Source organism: Xiphias gladius, chromosome 5 (genome assembly GCF_016859285.1).
Source record: "Xiphias gladius isolate SHS-SW01 ecotype Sanya breed wild chromosome 5, ASM1685928v1, whole genome shotgun sequence".
Lineage (NCBI taxonomy): Eukaryota > Metazoa > Chordata > Actinopteri > Istiophoriformes > Xiphiidae > Xiphias > Xiphias gladius.
In genome coordinates this window covers 22,529,653-22,554,478 of record NC_053404.1, presented here as the reverse complement: position 1 = coordinate 22,554,478, position 24,826 = coordinate 22,529,653, and the positions used below count along the sequence as shown (strand labels likewise).

The window sequence follows — 24,826 nt, the reverse complement described above, 5'->3', positions numbered from 1 at the left end:
CTGATGGAGGCGGAGCAGTCGGTGTCTCAACTCTCCGAGGAGCTGGTGGCGAAGGAGCAGGAGCTCGCCGTCGCCTCCCACAGGGCAGACAAAGTCCTGCAGGAGGTCACGGCGAAAGCCCAGGCTGCTGAAAAGGTCTGACACGTAATCCAGTTATTCTGATTACAGTTTCTGTTGGGAGAAAAATGAATGATTTCGACTACTACCACGAGGGGTCGGCTATTTTTAAGTCTTTCACATGGGAGCTTGTTTCACTGTTTCAGTCATTTCACTGTTTTAAGGCTGCACTGATCTATATTTTTATGCCAACAGTGGAGCTCTGCAGCTCTTAGTGTATTTGATCTCTGAGTTTTTGGATTTGCAGCACCTCTACTGTCCGGTTCACACAGACACAGTTAGAGACCGGCCGGTGAACACAGTGGAGCATTTAGTGTTAATTTTCATCCCCTCTCTTTCTGCAGGTGAAGCAGCAGGTGCAGAAGGTGAAGGATAAAGCCCAGCTCATCGTTGACGAGATCGAAGCCGATAAAACGGCAGCAGAGTCTAAACTTGAGGACGCAAAACCAGCACTGGAGGCCGCTGAGGCTGCACTGCAGGTCTCACCCACACACATGCGTTTCTCCTCTGTGCTGTTGCTTCATAACGGATCTTCTAGAAGTGGGAATCTGCTGAACTCTTCTTTTAGCAGCAGAAGGTGTTCGAAGTGCAGTAACATGGGTCGTTACTGGGGGATTGCTTTGTTTGGGTTTTTAGTCTTAATGTCAAAGAATATGTCCCCAGTGATGAGGGGAGATTCCAGGTTCCTCTGGCTCCAGATAAACGTTCCTCTCCTGTCCCTCCAGACCATTAAACCAGCAGACATCGCCACAGTGAGGAAGCTACAGAAGCCTCCTCATCTCATCATGAGGATCATGGACGCCGTGCTGCTGCTGTTCCAGAGGAAGGTCACCGAGTCGTGTTTGGTTTAAAAAATATAAGATAATAAGGGAACGATCGGCGACGGACCCAGACTCGCCCCAACACCTACCTTCTGAAAGTGGTTTCATTGAGGCTTTCATGACAAACTGGATCTCACTTTTAGTCCTTTATTTGTTTTTCTCAGATCGACCCGGTGACCGCTGACCCCGAGCGACCTTGTCCGCGACCTTCGTGGGCCGAGGCCACGAAGCTGATGCAGAACTCGTCCTTCCTCAGCATGTTGCTCAACTTCAGCAAGGTCACACGTTTGTATGATTGGACTTAGATTCGTTCTTCAGGTGGACACACACACACACACACACACACCACTACAGATGAACGATGATGTGGGAGTCGGCAGCTGCTTGACGACAAGTACAACATGTCGACTTGAGAGATGGTTGATATGTCAGCGCTGTGTTCGCTGCTTGTTCCTGCTGAGAACATTTGGACAGAGTCAGTTATTGTGGGTTTATTGAACCTTCATACAGCCCTGAGAAGAAGTGACGACAGGACAGAATGTGCTCACAGACGAGATCTGAAACTCAGATCGGCTCGAACGACGATACAAGAGCACACACACACACAGAGAACTGTGTCTGTCACTGTGTGTCAGTGGGAAACTCCCTTCTCATCTTATCACACTGCAGCTATCACCTGCTTTTATAGTGTTATGTGTGTGTGTGTGTGTGTGTTACATACCTGCTAAGCCGAGGATTAGTGGAGCTGGCATTGATCGTCTGTATGTTTAGACCTGGAAAAACCCTCCACTCTGTGTGTGTGTGTGTGTGTGTGTGTGTGTGTGTGTGTGTGTGTGTGTGTGTGTGTGTGTGTGTGCGCACCAGCCTTTCTGTCCATCTCGCTCACACACTCACTGTCATGATGCACCAGAAGCGGCCCAGGTTCCTGGTGCTGACGCTGGGCCAGAGCTGATCCGAGTTGTGAGTCTTAGAGCACACCTCTAAAACCAAGCCGGATCTGGCTGTCATATCTGGCTCATGTTGAGTCTAGGACTGTAACTAATGGTTATTTTCATTACTGAGTAATCTGTTGATTATTTCTTTGAGTATTTCATCAGTGGTTCAGTCTATAAAATGTCCATCGCAGTTTCTTAAAGTTCAGGTTCTCTGAAGATATAAAACAGAGAAATGCTGACCAGTTGAATTGAATACCCTCGTCTGGCTTCCTGTATTGTCTCGAATATTTCACCTGTTTGAAGTTCAGTTCGACACTGTATTCACGCGACCTTTCCTGATTTCAGCGCAGTGACCCTCTGTGGTCTTTTCACGTCTGCAGGAATTCGGATGCTGTAACCAGCGGTCGACTGGTCACGAACCGCGTGTCGTCATTGTAACCGGCGTCAACGTGTTAACAGTATTTGTTTGCACAATAAAATGCGTTTACTTGTTTTCCGTAAAAAAAACATACTTTACAACAAACACTCTACAATTTATAAAGGATATGTACACAAAGACCTTCACATTCATACACACACTTTTACCCATCAATACATACGCTTATTTATTTATTTATTTATTTATTTGTCCTCCCTTTACAGTACATTGATATTCTTTCAATTAGTTGATTTAAATCAGAGACAAAATTGCAGCATCTGTGTGTTTTTAACATCATTTGGTCCATACGGAAGAAGTTGAATCGTTGTGGAAAGGTTGTGAAACTCTGGATTTCTGTGATGCTTAACATGAAGTTGATCCACCTGAGGAGATGATAGTATCTGCCCTGCTGTCCTCTTCCGTACTGTGTGTTTGTGCTGCAGGACTCCATCACAGAGGAGGTGGTGGAGATGCTCGCTCCTTACCTGGAAATGGACGACTACAACATGGAGTCGGCCAAGAGGATCTGCGGTAACGTGGCAGGACTCTGCTCCTGGACTCAGGCCATGGCCGACTTCTTCGCCATCAACAAGGAGGTCCTGCCTCTGAAGGTACACACGGAGGAGTCAAACGTTTACTAGACGACAAAATGACATTATTTTTGTTAGTGGGTTCGTAGCAATGAAGCTTCAAACAAGAGCTATGAAACATTGATGGAGAAAGAACCATATAATCTCGGAGAAATGTAGATTAGAATTCATGATTGGAAATTTCACTGATTAGTTGACCGTTACACAGGGATTCATTTTTGGTGTGTGTGCGTGTGTGTGTGTGCAGGCCAACCTGGCCCTGCAGGAGGCTCGTCTGGTGGTCGCTCAGTCTGAACTCGCTAAAGCTCAGGAACAGCTGGACGCCAAACAGCAGGAGTTGGACGCCGTGCAGGTAAAAAGTCACACACATAGAAGCTGAGGATTTTATGCATTCTGAGTTTGAGTTTTGATGCTTTTTCTAAGTTGTTTTGAAAGAGATTTCAGCTTCTTGTTCTTCATCTTAACTCCACGAATGTATATTTTCTCTACTCCTTGCATTCGTTGCTGTTTAATCCTGTTACCATGTTTAAATGCTTTATTTAAATGTGTTTAAATATCTGATCTGGCCTGAACTTTAGGCGCTCTACGACGCTGCCATGAAGGAGAAGCGGGACCTGCAGGATGACGCCCACGCCTGCCGCCGCAAGATGGCCACCGCTACGGCTCTGATCGACGGGCTGGGAGGAGAGAAGGTCAGATTTCATCCATTCATCAGTAATCCATCCAACCTTTCATCCATTCATCAATCCTCCCTCCATCTGTCCCCTGGTCTTGTTGTGTTTCAGGTTCGTTGGACCGACAGCAGCGCTGCGTTCCAGACGCAGATCAAACACTTGGTCGGGGACGTCCTTCTGTCCACGGGCTTCCTGTCCTACGCTGGACCCTTTAACCAGGAGTACCGCAGCCTGCTGCTGGAGCTGTGGAAGAAAGAGATGGAGGACAAGCTCATCCCCTTCAGTCCTGTACGACTTTAGAACTCATCCTGTCTCTAATTCTACCGCGACATTTGTCACCATGTCTACCTATTATTTAAGATGACACAAAACTTTCTGCCCCTCGCAGGACTTGAACGTGATTGGTCTGCTGGTGGACACAGCCACAGTGAGCGAGTGGAACCTGCAGGGTTTACCCAGCGACGACCTGTCCATCCAGAATGGCATCGTGGTGACGAAGGCGTCCCGCTACCCGCTGCTGATAGACCCCCAGGGCCAGGGCAAGACCTGGATCCAGAACAGAGAGAGAGACCAGCAGCTGCAGGTTCGGACGCACGAGGACAACCTGACTCATTTAACTCCATTTGCCCTCTGCTGGTGAAAAGTACAAACAATATAAATTCAAGTGCTTTCCTGATTCTTGGCTGTCGCTTTGTATGTCTCAGGTGACGTCTCTGAACCATAAATATTTCCGTTCCCACCTGGAAGACAGTCTGTCTCTGGGGCGCCCCCTGCTGTTGGAGGATGTAGGGGAGGAGCTGGACCCCGTCCTGGACAACGTACTGGACAAAAACTACATCAAGTCTGGATCCACTTACAAAGTAAGTAAAATTTGTCTTTTTTTTTTTTTTTGCTGAAATCAATCAAATGATGTACAGTAACTTGCTTTTTATACACGAGGAAAAAAAACAAAAAATGATCCAAAAACACGACAAAGTCACAGCTGTTAGATTTATGGAGTCACAGTAAAAACTCCCTTCGCATAACCCGATGAGTGATAGGTGATCTCCTCCTCCTCCTCCTCCTCCTCCTCCTCCTCCTCCTCCTCCTCCTCCTCCTCTTCCTCATCCTGCAGGTGAAGGTGGGAGATAAGGAGGTGGATGTGATGAAGGGCTTCACACTCTACATCACCACCAAGCTGGCCAACCCAGCGTACAGCCCGGAGGTCAGCGCCAGGACCGCCTTGGTCGACTTCACTGTCACCCAGCGAGGCCTGGAGGACCAGCTGCTGGGGCGAGTCATACAGCTGGAGAAACAGGTCCACACCAGGCAGATGACTAGCTAGTTAATTAAATAGGTAGTTAGGTAGCTAGTTAATTAGATGGCGTGTTTGCTGGCTAAACTGTTTGAGTCCAGTCCAGTTTCTGTTGCCTTTAGCCTGTATTCATAGAATGATTTTATCCACTCTGAACACATTAAAACTGAACTTTCAGAGTCAGCTTTAATTATGCTGTCCAGTAATGTTTGTGGAAGTGTCTACAAATGACAAGGACTGAAAAATATTTTAATTTCCATCCAAAATTGCCGTCCACTCTGTCAGTCCAGTGTCTCAGCTGACAAATCCTAAACCTTAAAACATTAACACAAGTTTCAATCTGACCAGGAGCTGGAGGCGGAGCGAGTGAAGCTCCTGGAGGAGGTGACGTCCAACAAAAGGAAGATGAAGGAGCTGGAGGACAGCCTGCTGTTCAGGCTGACCAGCACACAGGGGTCCCTGGTGGAGGACCAGTCTCTGATCGAGGTGCTGAGGGTCACCAAGACCACCGCTCAGGAGGTACTGCTTTCTCTCTGTCTGAGGGCTCAGATTTACAAACCATGTCCACTCTTTGATTTTTAATGTTGCTAATGCAACTTCTCCAAAAACGTTTGACCAACACAGAAAATAAAACAAGGCTTCCCTGATTGAAGGACAGTAGCTAAATGAGCAAAATAAAGCAATTTAAACCAAACAATCTTGGGTTCCCACCTTCCAGGTGAGTGAGAAACTGTCGGTTGCAGCAGAGACGGAGGTGAAGATCAACCAGGCCAGGGAGGAGTACCGTCCGGTGGCCACCAGGGGGAGCATCCTCTACTTCCTGATCGTGGAGATGTCGCTGGTGAACATCATGTACCAGACGTCACTGCGGCAGTTCCTGGGGCTCTTCGACTCGTCCATGCAGAACTCTGCCAAGTCGCAGCTCACCTCCAAACGCATCAGCAACATCATCAGCTTCCTCACCTACCAGGTGCTGTTCACCTGCAAAGGTTTTAGCCCGAACCAAAGATGTGACCCTTAAGTCGTCCATCAATAAAAGACACCATCTGGTGTAATTCAGCTTTTTTATTTGTAGGGGTGATTCTGGCTGCTCAGTTAGGTATTGGACTAGTGCAACTATGTGTCCAGTCTGACTGTGGCAGTCCACGTCTATGAGACTATGCTGTCATTTAAATGTTGTTTGGACACACATTTGAGGTGTAACTGACGGAGTACCCGGTTGTCCCTGCCTCAGGTGTACTGTTACACAGCCAGAGGTCTGTATGAGGACCACAAGCTATTGTTCACTCTGCTTCTGGCTCTGAAGATCGACCTGCAGGCCCAGAACATCTCGCACCCTGAGGTGCTCACCTTCGTCAAAGGTCACACACTCATCCCCTTCCTCCTCCTCTCTCCATCCTTTTCTCTTTTCTTCAAAGTAATTTGACCGTAAAGGCTGTTTGTGTGTGTGTGTAGGCGGCGCCTCTCTGGATCTGAACTCTGTAGAATCCAAACCAAGGCGCTGGATCCTGGATCAGACCTGGCTCAATCTGGTGCAGCTGTCTGGCCTGCCTCCATTCGCCCAGATCCTGACCCAGGTTAGAACCCAAAACACATGGATATTGCATTAGGTGTAGAGCAGAAACACAGTGATCTACAGAAAGTATGTTTCCATGTGTCCAGGTGAGCCAGAACGAGCGTGCCTGGAGGACCTGGTTCGACCATCCAGCGCCAGAGGATGCCACACTGCCTGATGGGTACGAGGAAAAACTCGACACCTTCAGAAAGCTCCTGCTCATCCGGAGCTGGTGTCCCGACCGAACCATCGCTCAGGTCTGACTGCTAAACAGATCGCCAAAAAAAAAAACAAAAGCTGATATCCTTCTCAGACAAAGTAGAGGAATGCTGTGGTGTTAATGATAGTCCCTCCAGCCCAATCTGTTCAGAGCAGTTCATACAAAGTTGGCCAAGAATGTGTGTTTGTTCCAGTGTTTAACCTTGCTTACTAGCCCAAAGTTAATGCTAACTGCCAACAGTTTGAGGTAAAGAGTGACCAAACTTTACACCAATACATTAGGAGAAATTAGATGTAATTTGATGTTTATACTTCAAGGTGAAGTTAAAATGTGTTATAATGCTAATAGTTTCCATTGGAAAACAATTGGGAAAAAGTGAGATGTAATGCTGACCGTTGGTAACCATTAGAGCAGATCAAATATTTACAGTGTGTGTTTGTTGGACAGGCCCGGCGTTACATCTCAGAGTCTCTGGGTCCAAAGTATGCTGAAGGTTTGGTTCTGGACCTGGACGGCATGTTGGCAGAGAGTGACAACAGGACGCCGATGGTCTGTCTGCTGTCGATGGGCTCCGACCCGACCGAGAACATAGAGAGACTGGCCAAGAACAAGGTGAGTGAATGGGATGAATAAATGCAAAGGGTGGAGAAATAAAGAACGATGGGAAGATGAATGGCTGGGGGGTTTAAATACAGGAAATTAAAATGGATAATGAATTGATCAGGGAAAGGAAGGAAGATTAGAAAAAATATGCATAAATTATTAGTTAATGGACAGAAATGCGTGATGGGACTGAGAGAAGGAAGCATCCAAATGACTGGATGGAGATGGAGGGGATAAAGGAAAGACTGACGAATACAGGACTGAATAGGTGATAGAGCAGCTAATGGATCGATGGATTGATAGAAGTTAATAAATAGGGCTCGTTGTAATCAGCCTTCAAAGCTGTGAATGTAACAGTGATATTAAATATTAACAACTGAGTGAAAATCTGTCATCAGGAATTCAAAATACTAAAAATTGGAATGTTTCAATTGGTATTTCGAAGAACTGACCCTCTTTTATCATGAGACTAAAAATCAGTTCAGAGTAAACTGCTGCTTAAAAAACTTTAGGTTTGAAAGTGAAACCTAACATCAAGCCTTAATTATGGATAGATGACGTGACGGGTGAGTAGATTGAAAAAGCATGAGCACAGACGGATACACATATGAACAGCAGAGTCCTGTTCTCTGCCTGTAGGGGGCGCCGTGCCGTCCCATTTCCATGGGGCAGGGCCAGGAGGTTCCCGCTCGCAGGCTGTTGGCCAGCAGCATGACAGACGGCGGCTGGCTCCTCCTCCAGAACTGCCACCTGGGGCTGGACTTCCTGGACGAGCTGCTGGAGACGGTCACCGCAGCGACGCCGGAGAGCGTGCACAAGGTTTTCCGGGTGTGGCTGACAACTGACGCGCACCCCAGGTAACTGATAACACAAAAGATGGTGCCCTGTTAGCGCCCTCTAGAGGCTGCAGTGTTCACCATCGTGATGGTTGGATTTTTAGAGCCTCAGCGGTAGAGCCTGAGGATGGCGCTAGAGGAAAGGCCAGTAATCCAGTTCGGCTCTTAACCAAAGCACGTTTTTTTTTTAGCTGGACATGATGAAGCGCATTTTTAAGTGAAGTCTTTTCATCTTCAACCAGAAGGTGTGTCGGCAGATCCGCACTGTTCAGACTGGACGTCTGACTCCATCTATAACCTCACTGTGTGTGTGTGTTTGTGTGCAGATTCCCCATCGCCTTCCTTCAGTCCTCCATCAAGTTCACCAATGAACCTCCTCTCGGTAAAACAAAAAACTCTTCCCTGAAGTCTGGTCATACCCTTAGTTTATTTATCTAGCTCAGTGAACCACGTTCTTCACCCTTATGGTCATCCTCAGCTGAAAACCTTTACGATCAGCTTCCTGATCCTGCCTCCTTTTAATCTCATGATTCATTTATTATTTCATTGATTAAACGGTGCTCTGAAATGTTAATTCACTCGTATTTGTTTAATTATTTCCATTTTCTCTTTTTTAATTTTCATTTTTTGTCCCTTTTGGCTTTTCTTTACTTTCATATTCCCGCTCACCTGTCTTCGTCAGGCATGAAAGCCGGTCTAAAGAGGACTTTCAATGGTGTCACTCAGGATCAGTTAGAAATCAGCAGTCTTCCTCAGTGGAAACCTCTACTGTACGCTGTCGCCTTCCTGCACACCACCGTTCAGGTACCTTGTCTGTTTATATGCAGGAAATGACCAATTTCACATTCTTTTTTACCCACGACTGGTCTCTCTGCACCACCCTAAGATGAGAATCTACCTTTGACAAAAAATTTGTTCAAGCGTCGACTACAGCAGGTTTCAAGTCTCTGCAAGATGATTCTCAGTGAAATGAACTGAACTGAACAGCTGCCTGAACGGAAGGAAGTCAGCCCTGTGATTTTGGAAGTAACGCTGTTGTTTTTTTTCCCCTTTTTCTTCACTTCTCCCTTCCTTTGTCCTCCCGTTAGGAGCGTCGTAAGTTCGGTCCTCTCGGCTGGAACATCCCTTACGAGTTCAACCAGGCAGATTTCACCTCCAGCATGCAGTTTGTCCAGAACCACCTGGATGACCTGGACTCAAAGAGAGGAGTGAACTGGAGCTGCCTCCGCTACATGCTGGGTCAGACCCCTTTAAATCTTCTCTGCTCTTTTCTCGACCAGTCGAACTCCTGAACCAAACTGGGTTTCACCCGTCAGATTATTTAACGGTGGCAGTGAAGCCTCAACCTGAACATCAAATTCATACACTATGGTCATTCTTAAAAGATAGAAGTCATTCAGTAGACCTCTAAAGCTCCATCAGCTCAGACCAGTTCTCCAGATGTTAAAGTTTGAAGTTTTACGACTCAGAATGACAGGACACGATATGACAAGATCCACCTCAATACAACATGACACAGGAAGCAAGACACGACAAGATACGACACATTGCAACGTGACGAGAAACGAGATGGCAAGATAAAACACAAAGAGATATGACAGGATAGGACACGACAAGGTATTACATGACAAGATGTAGCTTGAGAAGATACAACATGACAAGTTACGTCACGACAGATATGAAATGACAAAATATGACACTTCGAGGTACGACACAACAAAATGCAGCACAACGACAAGATGGAATATAAGGGCAAATGACAAAAATACAACACGTTGCACCATAACAGGAAACGGCATGGCAGGATAAGAGATGGCAGAAAAAGACAAGTAAGCTGTCAGAAATCCTAAAGCCAAATTTCCATCACGGGAGTGAGAAAGTGATCTGTTAGCTGTCCACCATTTCATCCAGGTCCGTTCAGAGCATTTTGACGCATCTCTCTAATACACCTCAAAAATGTTTGACGGAGAGAACATGGATTCAACTGCACTGAAAGTCTGAAAGACTGAGAGGAACACTGGTCAGACACTTGGAAGACTGTGGGGTCGGTTATTAGATCATTTTTAAAAAGCTTCCATGTGACTCCATTTGTTCATGTCCTTGCCCAGGTGAGGTCCAGTACGGCGGCCGAGTGACCGACGACCTGGACAAACGTCTGCTGAACACCTTCACTCGCGTCTGGTTCGGCGAGAACACCTTCAGGGACAACTTCTGCTTCTATGAGGGCTACAGCATCCCCGCCAAGGCCAAGACAGCCCAGGACGTCCTGCAGCACATTGAGGCCCTGCCGCTGGTCGACTCCCCGGAGGTCAGAGCGCACTCGAAAACATGGCGGCGTGCGGCTTTAAAAACCTAAAGGCTGGATGTCCAAGCCAGGAAATAAGTTCCCACTGGTGTACCCGGTTTATTGACACGTCACCCGAAGGTCCAGCAGCTTCACTGAACCTCTTCTTGTCTGCAGGTGTTTGGGCTCCACCCCAACGCTGACATCACGTACCAGACCAACCTGGCCAATGAGACGCTCAGCACCATTGTCAACATCCAACCAAAGGACAGCGGGGGCGGGGCTGGGGAGACCAGGGAGGCCAGCGTACAGAGACTAGCCGCTGAGATGCTGGAGAAGCTACCACCTGACTATGTGCCGCATGAGGTGCGTGTTCAAACGTTTGAACCTGGTGGACTTGAGCGGGCACTATGCAATACAGACTAATAAACCCATACGGCCGAATAGAAATGGAAGAGGTTTGGTACTGTCCCTGTCAACGCTTACGAGCTGTGAAAAGGCGAAATTAAAGTTTACCACGGCGTTTCCACCACCTGCTGCTGTCAATCACATCAGCCGATTGAGATTCAGAGTCATGCCCGCCGCCCGCGCTCAGGCCCTTGTCAGCACCGTGTAACCGTCAGCGCGCCACCAGGACGAAATGGAGTGCGTCCAGTGCTGTTTTTAAAGTAACAGTCCTTTCATGATGCTAAATGTAATGATTTATCTGTGGATCTGAAAGGTCTGATCATTTTTTGAAGATTCTTAATACCAACGTTCTCAATTTTAAATCACGTGCGTTATATCGTCCCCTTTCTTCATTTGATCTCATTGTTTTTAAATCAGTTGAAGACTATATCATCTTCATCGTTACCAGCGGATTCGAGTCCATCAAATGAATCAGTCGCATTAGAATAGAACAATAAAAATGTAATTAAAAAATGTCTCATATCACATAATCAAGCGTCTGTTCACACAGAAACACGTCATGGGTTTGTCTGCACAAATACTGAGTAACTCCGAGTGTGTTTCGAAGGTCAAAGGTCAGCTGCAGAAGATGGGTCCGCTTCAGCCAATGAACATCTTCCTCCGCCAGGAAGTGGACCGCATGCAGCGAGTCATCAGCAGCGTACGGAGCACGCTCACTGACCTCAAACTGGCCATCGATGGTCCGTCAAGACGCACACACACACACACACACACACACACACAGGGATTCAGACCTTTATTTGTCGTGGCTTCCCTCTCGCCGCAGGCACCATCATCATGTCGGAGGACCTGCGCGATGCTCTCGACTGCATGTTCGACGCCCGGATCCCTCGCCTGTGGCTGCGGCTCAGCTGGCCGTCGGCCACGCTGGGCTTCTGGTTCAGCGAGCTGATGGAGAGGAACCGGCAGCTCAACGCCTGGATCAGCGCTGGCCGGCCGAACCAGTTCTGGCTCACCGGCTTCTTCAACCCGCAGGTTGGTTCGCAAGATGAAAACCGAGAGCCTCATTTGGTCTCATCCCGTTATCTTCACATGTGACTGTTTATTTGTGTGTGTGTGCGTGTGTGTGTGTGCGTGGTTGCCGTTGTTCTTGAAGGGCTTTCTGACAGCCATGCGTCAGGAGACAACACGCTCCAACCTCTCCAGGGGCTGGGCCTTGGATACGGTCACCCTTAGCAACGACGTCACCAAGATGATGAGGGAGGACGTGTCGGCCCCACCCCCGGAGGACGTGGGCGGGGTCTACATCTACGGCCTCTTTCTGGACGGGGCGGGATGGGACCGACGAGGGGCCAAACTCACCGAGGCCCCGCCCAAGGTTGGCCTGCGTCTGTGTGTGTTTTTGAATAATAAATAAGAAAAATGGATAAAAACATAAGTAGTAAAAAGTCATAAAAGATAAATAAAACATATTGACAAAAAAATGAATAAATGTAAAAATAGATAAGAAGAAATTCCAACATTTCTCTCTGCTGTCTCCCCTCAGGTCCTCTTCACTCCCCTCCCTGTAGTCCACGTCTACGCCGTCAGCGCCGCCAACACGGCCGACAGTAAGCGTCCGCCCGGTGGCGGTGGGGCGGTCGGCCTGTACTCGTGTCCGGTCTATAAGAAACCGCGTCGGACCGACCTCAACTTCATCTTCTCTCTGCAGCTCAGGAGCGCGCAGCCGGCGGAGCACTGGACCCTGCGCGGCGCCGCGCTGCTCTGCGACTGCAAGTGACCGTCTGACCGTGTGAGTGACGGCGTAAGAACTTTATTGTTCTGCCGCAGAGACAGTGGTTGTTGCGGTTAAGAAGCATTTAAAGGACCAAACAGGAACTCTGCTATTTCCTTTCTAACGTTTTTTTATATCCTGCTGTTCATTTTCCACATATCCATCAGTTTGTAGACTCATTTCAAGCTGCTGAGGTTTGAGGCCCTAAAATAGCAAAAATAAAACACAACTGGCGATGAGAAAACACACGGTATAAAATATTTCGTAGGCGACTTGATTGTTTAGTGCTCTTTGTGGATCGCTCTTAACCGAGCTCTCAAAGCGTCAGCGTCTCAACCCCGCAGTGTTCTGTTTCAAACCCCAGCAGGCCTTTTCCAACCTTTGACCTAAAGTGAGCCACTGATTCACTGGATTCCAACTCCGGTCGGATCCTCTTTCTCTTTCTGGTTTCATCTGCTCATCAGTGCTAAACAGCTGAGCGGTGAAGGACAAGAAATGCGCAAATAATAAATTAAAAAAACCAGGAAAGTGGCTCGAGCTAAATATCTGGTGTCGTGCAGATGACAACAACTAAAAGGGGAATTAGCAAAATCTCTCAGACATTTCAGTATCAGTGTAAATGTCAGCTGGTCAGTAATGTTACATGTCAGCAGAGAAATGTCAAAGAATATGTTTAAGCTCATTTTCTTGAATATCAGTGTCAGTAGTGGTCTCATAAATTCAGTCAGCTGAGCTTTAATAGGAAATATAAAACTCAAACTTAAAAAAAAGGAACCAAATATAAACTAATAAAGCTGATGACACAACAGAAGACACCCCTAAAAGTGAAGAAGAAAAATCATTCAAAAACAATACACTTTAAAACTACCAAACCTTGATAAGATTCTAAAACAAACCTAAAAAAAGATCTGGCGTGGCAGAGGCTCAAAACTAAAAACCTTTCCTCAAACACCGAAATGAGGGAATGATGACTCTGTGTGTGAGAACATTTTCCAAAAGAAGCCCCCTTGTTCCAGCCTCTGTGCTCAGCTCTCAGAGCGGGACACACAGAGACGAGACCGATGTCCATCGCAAACATCTGACCCCGGACCGGATCTCGGCTCTGTGATGCTCTGAGTTTGCTTTGTTGCTTTTGCTTCCTCTTTAATTCCTAAAGTCCCGATTCCAGCACAGATTTCCAACTGAACAACTCAGTTTTATCCGTTAGAAAGTTGTGAATCAGATCCATCAAAGACCCGAGACACAGTTTGAATTGAATGTCGTGGGGATTTATCTCCGAAGTCATAGTAATAGTGTGAGAGCCGTGAGGACGTCTGTCCTCCGAGTCAAAACTCAGCTCGTAAAGTGAGTCCGCGTTTGTTTCTCTGTTGAAGCTAATGTTGAAGAATAGCATCGGTGGGAATTCATGCTATATTATCACCAGAGCTGCAGCAGAGACGGAAACGAGATCACTACACTCCTTATATCAAGTTTGTACCATCATAAGTTGTGTATTTTTTGCAGGTTGGTGTAATAGATTCTCTAATGACATTGAAATGAATAAAAAAATGTTAAGTTACCGTTTCACTGACTTTAATTAAGGAAGAGCAGACTCTACTCTGGTTACAGAAATGATTCAAGTCAACTTTTATTTTCTCAACATGACAAACGGCTTTAATGTAATATCACTGACAAACTACAGCCATGCAGTCACTCGCTAACAAAAGCTACAAATCACAGAGAACACTGTAAAAACGTTTGGAGTCAGAACACAAGGTCACAAGGTTTGCTCACGGGTCAAACACCAGCAACGTCAGGGGAAAACCGCTTAAGGAAAAGAGCTTCATTTTCAGCTTGTGCTGTTGGTCAGAGCTACAGTCTTTATGCTCCAACTGGCAGCTTTGCTGTAAAATTAAAAGATGTATTTGTGGCCCACGTTTAGCAATAAATTCTCAAGATATGTAGGGGCCTGTAGGAGGTTGTCCTGCGGGCCGGATCTGCCCCCCGGCCAGTAGTTTTAGAACCGTCCCCTAAAATAAAAATGCAAATTTTTCCCATGAAAAGCTTATTTCCTCCAAAAACAATCAAGAATTCTTATCTTTTTTTTTTTTTTTCCTAGTGTGGCGTTTAATCACCAGTCACCGGCCAAACGCTAATTAACACTATAGCTACAAGACCGTTCCCGGTGCCCTGGGGATAAAACCGACTCACTGAAACTTTGTACAAGAGACAATTTGAAAACAAAGTCATTTGTCATTTAGACATTTTTAATCATTGAATTATTAAAGGGGGTTTTCAATCCATACCTATCCAGTACCCTGCTATTTAAATATTTTATCTACTTGATATACGGGTCTCGAAGAAACATAATATATAATATGACACATAATATCTGTTACAATATGTAGATTCAATATATGGTTTTATTTAGTGCCGCTGATCCAAAGATCTTCAGCTCAGGAACTTTGTTGTTCTGTCTTACTCTGTCGTTGGTGTCTAACACCTCTACAGGAACAAACAGCTTCTCTTTTCTTACTGTTGAAGTCAATCCATCCCCAGTGACATCAGAGATTTGAGCCTTTTGACTTAATCATTCCCACCCGCACACCCGAGTGCAGAACTCTACCACTTTTTTCTCTGCATTTTACAAAACCAAACGCACCACGGCCACGTTACAGGGTTTGTCGTTCGACATTTCAATCTCATCGACATGCAAAAACAAGTGAACAGCAGCAGTGGGATGAGGTGAAAAGTTTTGCCTATGAACTCTGAACACTATGCTCTTTCATTTTCCAAAGTCAGTGTTTATTGAACACAAAACAAAAAGACAATAAATATATTTTCTGATTTGATAATAAATGTCCAGAACACGTGTAACTGCATATGAAATAACCTCCAGTGAATTCAGGAATTGGTTTGGTTGCTGTCTTGATGATGTTCAGTCAGACTGTGACCGGCCCGTTCTTTGCTCACTTCCTTCAACAACTTTAGAACAAATGTTAAACCTCAATATTATCACTCTTGATGCTCTGCTTGGTAGCAGCAACCCTTCTGTCACTGAACTTCTGTCACTCCCTCTGTGTGGTCTCAGTAGTCCAAAGAAAACGCCCCAGATCTCGTCACTGTCTCACGGTTTACGATAGCTGCTTCATGTCATACATCGGCACCTCGGACTCCTCCGCCTTGCCCTCGTCGGCGGCTGCCTTGGCGGCGTCCGGGCTGCCTTTGCGGCCCTTGGGAGGAGGGACGGGCACGGCTCCCTCCGTGGCGCCCTCGGCTCCTTCCTGGCCCTCCGCCACAGTCCTCTCCTTCTTCAGGTTGAGCTTGGCGGGGACGCTCTTGGTGATGGTCTCCCTCAGCCTCTCGCCCGACTGCTTCAGCCTCTCGCCGGACTGGCGGATCTTCTCGCGCCTCTCTGCCGTCACGATGCGCTCGCCGAGCTTGTTGACCTTGCTTCCCAGGTTCTCGCGGGTCTTGTTCATGTTCTGCTTGGAGAAGGTGGCTTTGAAGCTCTCGATGCGCGTCAAGCCCGTCTTCTTCATCCGGCCGGCCGCCGAGGAGTCTGCCTCCTCCACCACCATGTATTCCTCATCCGACTCTGGAGGGAGGTCGAACTTGTCCGGTTCCACCTCGGCTCTGGCACCGCGGCTGCCGCTGGCCTCCGCTGGCTCGTTGCCTGGTGTCACGGCCTTCACCTCCTGGTCACCCTGAGGGAGGAGAACACAGAACAGAGCGTGAACCTGGGAGAACATCGTGAGTAAATGTTGGATAAACCAGACTTTTACTGTGCATTAGATATATAAAAAAACCCGATTTGTTTTTCTTCTCATTCAGGTTGACAAAGTCCAGTTGCTGATGTCAGGTTTAAATCTGTCTAGTTAAAGTGTGTCATGCAGGCTTGAGCTGCCAGTGTGCAGGCCTTGATCTCTGCCTCCATAAATAAACTGCAGCACCTGTTTCTGCAGCTCAGTGCTCTGCTGCAGGAAGCTAAACATATCGGCGAGCAGCAGCAGCGCACAGAGAAAAGCTGGATCGCTTTCAGCTTCGGGCCGCGTCATGGCGTGCATCGGTCTGTAACTGTAAGATCCGGTTACACTGAGCATGAAATGCAGCAAAAATGTTGAGGCTGAAGCTGCAGGTTGTCCCGGCTCCCTCCGGACGTAATTCGCTCAGGGAAGTTTGACCCTGATTCACCATTAGACGGTCCCGCTCATTCATACTGGGAGCTGACCAGTACAACCGCAGCCTAATTCTGGTGAGCACCAGAGTTCCACAAGTAAACACAGAGTTGCCCTAAAACTAGCAGAGGTCCAAAAAAGTAAAGAAATATCATACGACAACCAGTCACAGGGCGCAGAGTTTGTTTTATGTTTGACGTTTAAATGGCTGTTAATTAAGTTCAGGAGTTCGGCAAAGCAGTTTCCACATTTTGATCTGTAGGGATATGTGACTTGGACAGATGAACTGAACCGACTTTGCAACCTCGAGAACCCCCGAAGGCCCCCAGACACCACTTTGGACGACGCCTGAGCTGGAGAGCCAAGGTCAACGTAAGAAAATGTAAGAAAACTCACTACCATTCATTTTCCCTCCAGCAGAGAATGTGACGATTTTTGATCGGTCCTATATGATGGAATCCACAAAATCAAACGAATCTTTGTGCTAGTTATCTAACTCTGTAGCATGCCGATGGGAGAGTCGGGGTCTTTCATTACATGCGTCATAGGCACTACATGAAACTTGATAGAGGAGGTGACATTTCCAAAGCTTTGACAGAGTGTATCACAGTCACAACTGAGCTACAAAGCAGGAGCATGGAGCTGATTGTGCCAACAAGCTAAAAGTTAGCAAATTTCAAAAATACACAGACCCACATCTCTAAAGCTCCCCAGTTAACACATTTGCATCTGATTTGTTTAACCCAAGCACAAACGGAAATGTTTGCTTCTTAGGGGCAGTTATCCGTTGGAGCTATTTTCTTGTTGAACGGTTACGCAGCGTCCCGAAGTCTTGTTGTCACAGTGAGTTTGCCAGGCCCGGTACCATCATGCTTGCTGCGCTCGCCGACTGTATCTGGCAGCTCCTTCTATAGCCGGAGCTACTGCACAGAAGCAGTGGGCAGATTAATACACTAGCGAGCTTTGCCATCAAAAGGTCGTGCAAATTTTAGCCAAGTTTTGAGAAAACCAGCAAAAGAAATGTGAATGACTGCATCTTTCCGTTCGCTGCTATTATGCGAGTGTTAGGAGCTGGTTTCGTCAGGGTGAACATTTCGTGGCTCTAATTCTCCAGTCGCTTCCATCAAACCACCACAGAAGAAGAGGACGCAGTGAGAGGAGGTCACGCGCAAAGTAGCACAGTTCACCCCCTGCTGGGGTTTTGATGTTGATTTCACTACAAAGTTGTTGGGAAACTTGTCACCTCCTTGTTCAACGAGTTAGGATTCAAGCCTTAAGGCCTCTCCCCTCTGTAAAAACTGTAGGCACAGAGGACCGGTCAGAGGGTCAGAGGTCATGGGCCCATTTGACCCCATTGACATCCCGGTCATGCGTTGAGCCCCCACTGCTCCTGCTCTGGCTGACTGAGAGGACTTCCTCCATCAGTCCACCCGAAACCCGGTGTCGGAGCAAATCGAACGGGGAGCACGGCCCGTTAGCAGCTAACGAAATGATTTATAACCCTCGTCCAGGAGATCGTCGTTAGCTAATCCAGAGAGAGACAGGAAGGGAGAGAGAGCAGACAACTATATTAGGAGATGCTGGAGGCTCAGACTCAGAATAACCTGGTCTGTCAGCGCTCAGCTGGCACAGTCACTTACAGTACAGAAACCACAGCAGCGCTGCGAACTCGACACACACTTTAATTTTTGTTTTTCTGTTTAAAAAAAATCTTTATTTAATGGCTTGTTCACACATTACTGCCGCTACAGCCACAAGTAGCTGTGATATAAAGGATTTTTTCAAAGCACCGCAGAGAAAAACCCTCAGCGAATATTTCCTCTCACAGAAAACCCCCCAGAAATGGTCCTTTCATTTGGTTTCCAAGTTCCAATAGGAGTAATAATAAAATTAATTTGGTGAGTGTTTGTGTGGGTTAGTACAAGTCTGAGAGCCGCCATTTCACCTTCGACGACGGTGTCACGTTAATTATTAAGGAGTCTACACTTTTGTTCGTGCTGTAATAATCAAACATTTTCGTTCAAATAACATGGTATTGCATTATTTTACTCTTTAGGCTCTGAATATCAAGCAAGACAATCCAGCATCCTCGGTTTTAAAACCACATCAGATGATTCTGCAGTTCATTGTTTGCATCCAGCGTCAACTTTCAGTGCAAATGCAGGAATTAGTGCGTCCTTTACGGCACCGTAGAGAAGAGGAAGCGTGTGGAGGTCAGGGTGGTGATATTAAATGCAAGACACCAGTGGAGTGTGCAGCTGATATTTGTTTTTAGCAACCGTAAATCCACAATCTCTCCCCGATCTTAACCACACAACAGTGGCATTGGAAACACGGCGCTGGTCTGCAAAATACAGCCTGACATCCAGCAGCTGCAGCCAGCCGATCACGGGCTTCCCGGGGCTTGATCAACATGCGACCTCACTTACAGTACTGCAACCTGACACCCTACCTCACAGAGTCCAGAGTCCAGATTACAGTAACCGAACCACACCCCGCAGAGCTATTGTCGCATTTAGTTTAGTCAACAAGCTAGTTGACGCGCTGACCTGCATTTGACTATCATCTTCACTCTCCATATTAATATTCGGTTTATTAGCACGTTAGCGTTCTAATGTTATCACAGTAAGATGCATGTAGTTAGCATGCTAATTGTATTTCATGCCAACAGCTAACAACATTTCATTGTATTCAGCGTCTTCAGAGTCAAAAATAGTTGTTGGTTGTTTGCACGTTAAATTATCAAGCAGCTGTCTCTGATGCAAACTATCTTGGTGGGAACTGACATTAAATCCTTTACTGCTGCTGAAGTTTTAGTAGAGAGAAGTCTTATTTCTAATTTATTTCTCCTTTTTGTGAAGGAGCACAAATTGGCATATTTAGAGTATCGATGTCTCATCATTTCGTCAGCGTCAGCAAAGTTCAAAGGCATCTTTGACCGATCGGATAGCTTGCCTTAAGTTAGCCATTATATAAGAACCAATTCCTAACCCAGATCGAGTGTGGAAAATCAAAGAAAGATAAAAGGCAAGAAAAGCTGGAGCTGCGCTTTTTTGTCTTAAGCTGCATATTGTCAGGAAAACAGGATTTAGTTTTATTTATGACATCAAAATAATCGTTCACAAATTGCTATTTGTAAGTGAAAGCCCTCTCAATGAGCTCCAGACCTGTGGTGCAACGGGGCTAAAATAACCAGGTCACCATCGCGCTGGCAGCTGCTAACTGTGAAGGCCAAAGAAGTAAAACGAAGCCTTGTGTGTGTGTGTGTGTGTGTGTGTGTGTGTGTGTGTGTGTGTGTGTGTGTGTGTGTGTGTGTGTGTGTTTGTGTTTGTTGCTATTTCAACCTCTAGAACTAGACTTTTGTTGGCTAATACAGCTTGTTAATGTTAAAAGAACTCAGAGATGAGAATCAACAGAGACACAAAGGCATCACTCGCAACAAGCTCACATTAGTCTTCATGGCTTAAGCACAAGTAAAGATCCTGACTATACTGCAGATCTCATTCGGTTTTAATAAGCTAAATCTTTAGTGCGTAGAAACAGACACACAGCAGAATTTCCCCGGAAAGGTCTTTGTGTTTCTGGACAGATGAAACTTGATTTGCTATATGAATAGTTGCTGCTCGTTAAAACCTTTTGGAGGAATCCTGCAGCAAAATGCAAAATCCCATTTAGTCCCTAAAAAAAAAAAATCTCCTACAATGAGGAGACAGGTTTGCACACGTTTTTTTATTTTTAAATAATAAAAGTTCAACCTGTTTTGTGGGAACTGGATGTCAGCTGACAGCTATTTTAGACCTCGTCCGGCTCTATAAACGCATACGCGTCCACCTTTACACAGGCCATCTGTTTAAATGGCCCTTTACAGCTCTTTAATCCCATAGTTCAGTTTGTCTTCCGTTGAAACTGGCTACCAGGAACAGATCATTATTATGAGATTCACGATGTTGATGGAATTCAAGTCATACAGTAATCCAGATTCCCGGGACTGGGCCCCAAAATCCAACCTGTACTCTTATGTTCTGACGAGGCTTTGTACCAGCTTACCTGACCAGAAGTACCGAGAGCATTAGAAGTACATTTTACTGTGCATTTAGTCATGTGGCTGTAGGTCAGCCAGCTGCTGTACACCCCCTCTAGAAGAGAGTCAACACGCCACTGCCCCGATACAAGAAGAATTATGTCAGCAATCAATTCCCAAAGGCAAATGGTCAGAACCTTCCTTTTCCACAGGTCTTAAGGAACCTATGAAGCCTCAAAAGAGACCAAAAAGTACTCGATGCTGGTACAAATGTCCAGCCAGAGGACCAAATATCTATGAATCTTACCTGATAAATGACCACCCTGAACTTGTTCTTGGCCAGAAGGTCACCCTGGGTTGCCTCCACCTTCTTCACCCTGATGTTCTGGTTCTCCACTCGCACCCTGACATCCTTGATGTGGCGGCTGACCTTGCGTGTCTTCTCGAGCAGCCGGGTGACAGTGGAGCTGGTGTTGGCGTGGTCGTTGGTCAGCTTGACGACGTCGGCCTGGATGGTCTTCACCGTGTTCTCCAGCTCCAGCTGACGTTCCTCCATGCGCTGCTGTGTGGTCTGGACGCTGTCCATGAGACCCGCCACGCGCTCCAGTAACGCCATGATGTTTCCCGCGTCATCGCCGCCTCCGCCACCCGTCGGCATGCCCGGTTTGTCTGTCATGCTTGCTCGTCGGTTTGTCTGTTGGTTGTCCGGTTGCTTGGTTGATTGACTGTTAGAACCCAGGGATCCAAATGTAAAAGGGGAGAAGGGATGAGGAAGAGTAGCTCTGTTGCAACTAACAGCAAATTCTTGGAATTCGGTAGAAAAAGTTAAGATCAGAGGCGAGAAAATGAGACGAATGAGGGTCGAGGCATCGGAGGATCCGGAGAAAAAGAGGGAGCACAGGGGAGGAGAAATAGAAACCTCCTCTGGAAGGAGGAGGAGGGAAAGAGGAGGAGAGGAGGACCAGATCACCCCTCTACAACTGGAGGTTGACCCTGAAACTGGCTAGATCAACTGATAGACTCCACCCTGCAGGGAGAGGGAGGGAGGGAGGGATGGAGGGGCGATGGGAAGGCTAAAAAGAGAGAGGAGGTAAAACGCAGTTTCAACAATGTTTAACCAACGTTTGTAGTGGTATATTTTAAAGTGAGTGACCAGTAGAGATCTCATACTAAATTTGTCTTCCTCCGACTTGTTTGAAGAAGACACGTTTGACTCCTGATGGTCTGGAGAAACACCGGGCTACCCGCAAACTTCCCCCCAATCGGAGAATTTTAAAATGGAAACGGATATTGTAGGAATGGACGTGTTAATGAGCGAGACGGATAAAGAGTGACATGGATCCCGGCCTCACCCTGTGTTCTCTGCTGCTAAAAATACAGCGAGGGTAAAGTGACTCCCCGTGCCTCTTTGGGAGATGAGTGTATTGAAAGGAATGGAACCCCCCCCCACCTCCCATCTATTCCTCCACCATCCATTAATCAACCGCCACCTTTTCACGTGTTCTGTCTTTACCCCTCCCTCCAGGTTGGGTCTTTTTTGGCATCCCACAGGCCTGCAGATGAACAGCTAGGTTTTTCAAAAAAGCATTCCTAACGCCAACACTTGCCTCGGCTGCCATCTTGGTCAGTAAGTGGAACCAGGTAGTCCCATTTTGGGCGAATGGGCTGGAGCCTGGGAGGAGCTGAGCTGGGATGAGACAACTTGCGGTCAAGGCACAGACGGCATCATGAGTTTATCTGAAGCCTTAATACCTAATCTCTGACGTGCTGGTTTTCAGAATTCCCTGGATTCTCAGAGCATAAAGATGGCCTCGGAATGAATGTGAATGGAATTTCGGTGGCAGCACAGCTGCGTTCGAAGTCAGTGGAAAGATGTGAGACACACAGATGTGACTTTGCGACCGGCGGCCTGAAAAATTTGTGCTCGTCCCAGAGCTTTAAGAGTAAATGAAGATGCCCGCTACAGGGCCCTACATTAAATAAACTGACGGGTAAACTTGGTGGTGTTCCCCTTTTGAAGCTTTGAAATCAGCCTTAATCTGAGCCAGAACAAGGAGACATATTCTAAGTCAAATCAGCTCCACGTCAGCAGTTACCATAAGAAACTGGAGCCATCATTGACATGCTTCTTTTTTGTAAGTCCTTTTTCTAATTTTTCTTAACTGTAATCTCTGCTGTCTAAAAACTTCTACAGTTTTCAGTCCTCCCTGTCCTGCTGTTATTTCACACGTCTTAACTGACTGGGACCCCTCGAAATGACTGTGGGCTTATGGGAAATGGGGTTCGTGAAAGACTGAAAAACACCAGTGTTGTTTTTTTTTTTTTTTAAATTACCATCCTTATCTAAAACTATTAAGTGACCAACACAACATACTGGTGTTGCTGAAAGATTATGCTCCAGGTTGGATTTTTAGTTATTTGCGTTATCGCAAATGTCAGTTGGCTTTCGAACGAGGCTTCTGGACTAGAACCCAGATGTTCAGGTTTCACTCCAGTTTTCTCTGTAAGTAACTGAAGTTGGTGCCGACTATAGTTCGCTTCAACTTTGTGTACACAACAAGCAATTATCCCCAGTGGATTAACTCTGAGGGATATATTTCTGAAGGTTACAGCTTGTTTTATATTTGGAGACGTGAAAAATTGTCTTTGCTTGGAAAAGTTGGGAGTCCACCGGTCTCGACCAATGGACTTTTATATGCTTCAGAGTATAGAAGTTTTGTGAGCACTAATCTCTCTCTAAAAAGTCTTTATCTTTAATCAAGGAACCATCTGGATACCTATTAGCTGACCCTTCAGTTCCTTTGCTCTAGCAGACATAAGCAGCATCCTGTCATGAGTGGAAGCCAGAACGCCCTTGGACCTTCAGACAAGGGCCAACTGATGCTCAAACAACACGGTAAGGGAAGGGGATGTGGAAGAAGGAGAGTGTTGGGATGTGAGGTGAGAACGGAGGGATGGAATCAGATGAGGAAAAGGGGACTCCCCAGCGTCTAAAAACCCTCCACCAGCTGCTGCCTATATTTGTCCTGCCGGCACTGCTATGTTGAACTCCACCTCCCTTTAGAAGACACGGATGCTTCAGCAGCCAAGATGAGCGCTTGATTTTCATTCTTCCTTGACTGAAGGTGGGTGGCGCCTCCATGCCACCGTTAATGGGCCCGCAGGATCAGTGAACTGGATTTTTGTTTTGTATTTGTTTCCTCGGAGCATCATCCAGTGGCCATCTGAGGAACTGCACCTCATCACACCTCAGCAGCACGTCCGCCTCCAGGGGCCGAGGTAGGATACATTAGTCCTGCTGTTGCATTGCACCTCACCTCTCTGCAATATTATTTCTTTATTTATACTTACTTTGTGTGAGCAGCGCAAGCATTAACGTGTCTGGTTCACTGGCACCAAGTTGGTCTTTGATCATTTCACGGTCACATAATAGCGTTTTAGTTTTACTTAATTATATTCGACTTTAAAGCTCTGTGACTTGTCATTATCAGCAATTGCGAAAAAGAATTTAGCAGCCGGTTGCTGAGCTGTTTGCGGAGGAAAGCTTTACATGTGAAGCAGCAGCAGGAAATGTCCAGTTTGCACCAAATTATCAAGGTGGAAGAGAGCAGATCACAAAAGCAATACATTAAATAACGATTTTATATAAAATAGTTATTTGTCTCCAGCAGACAAGAGAAGACACTTACTACCTCATCAAACCTTTATTGAGGAAGATTCTGGGCTTTCTATGTCCTGCAGACGTCCCTTTAAAGAATAAGTCAACGAGACTGACCAAGACTTCACAGCCACTTTTGATCATTTGACACATTAGGGTTGAAATTCTGTATCTCGCTCTAAATGCACCATCTAATTGTAATCACATGTGGTTTCTATCTCTGTCTTCGTCGTGTTATAAAGTAGCGTCTCATCAAAGCTGCTGTCAGTAGGAGAGAAGTCATTAAAAATGACACAGTGGGTTCGAACGTCATAATTTAATCCTAGTTCAACTACAGCACAGTCTAAACATCAACTTCACTGTTTCATGCAACATCTACAGTAAAATCAGACTGGATTCCCACAGCTTCACAAATGTTTGTTTTTCCTCATCAGAAAGTCGAAGAGATCTGACCTCACTGC

General features: G+C 46.4%; 3 protein-coding genes across 22 annotated transcripts in view; 2 read left to right on the top strand and 1 right to left on the bottom strand.

The window, feature by feature from the left end:
• The window catches only part of LOC120789870 (NACHT, LRR and PYD domains-containing protein 12-like), a 1,168,582-nt gene that overhangs the window by 508,755 nt on the left and 635,001 nt on the right, over positions 1 to 24,826 (top strand). The gene's annotated exons all lie outside the window — the stretch shown is intronic.
• LOC120789874 (dynein heavy chain 5, axonemal-like) lies at positions 2,574 to 23,629 on the top strand. Its single transcript, XM_040127023.1, has 25 exons — positions 2,574 to 2,902; positions 3,129 to 3,233; positions 3,460 to 3,573; positions 3,667 to 3,843; positions 3,944 to 4,138; positions 4,260 to 4,415; positions 4,670 to 4,852; positions 5,198 to 5,368; positions 5,568 to 5,819; positions 6,084 to 6,210; positions 6,305 to 6,426; positions 6,512 to 6,661; positions 7,072 to 7,236; positions 7,867 to 8,084; positions 8,390 to 8,445; positions 8,746 to 8,867; positions 9,152 to 9,302; positions 10,172 to 10,371; positions 10,525 to 10,713; positions 11,363 to 11,495; positions 11,582 to 11,790; positions 11,912 to 12,133; positions 12,302 to 12,547; positions 16,949 to 17,068; positions 23,518 to 23,629. The coding sequence occupies exons 1-23, from the start codon at positions 2,762 to 2,764 to the stop codon at positions 12,533 to 12,535; spliced, it is 3,792 nt and encodes a 1,263-aa protein (XP_039982957.1). The 5' UTR covers positions 2,574 to 2,761; the 3' UTR covers positions 12,536 to 12,547; positions 16,949 to 17,068; positions 23,518 to 23,629.
• Positions 15,643 to 21,383, bottom strand: cavin4b (caveolae associated protein 4b). Its single transcript, XM_040127108.1, has 2 exons — positions 21,015 to 21,383; positions 15,643 to 16,215 (listed from the first exon to the last, which is right to left on the bottom strand). The coding sequence occupies exons 1-2, from the start codon at positions 21,381 to 21,383 to the stop codon at positions 15,643 to 15,645; spliced, it is 942 nt and encodes a 313-aa protein (XP_039983042.1).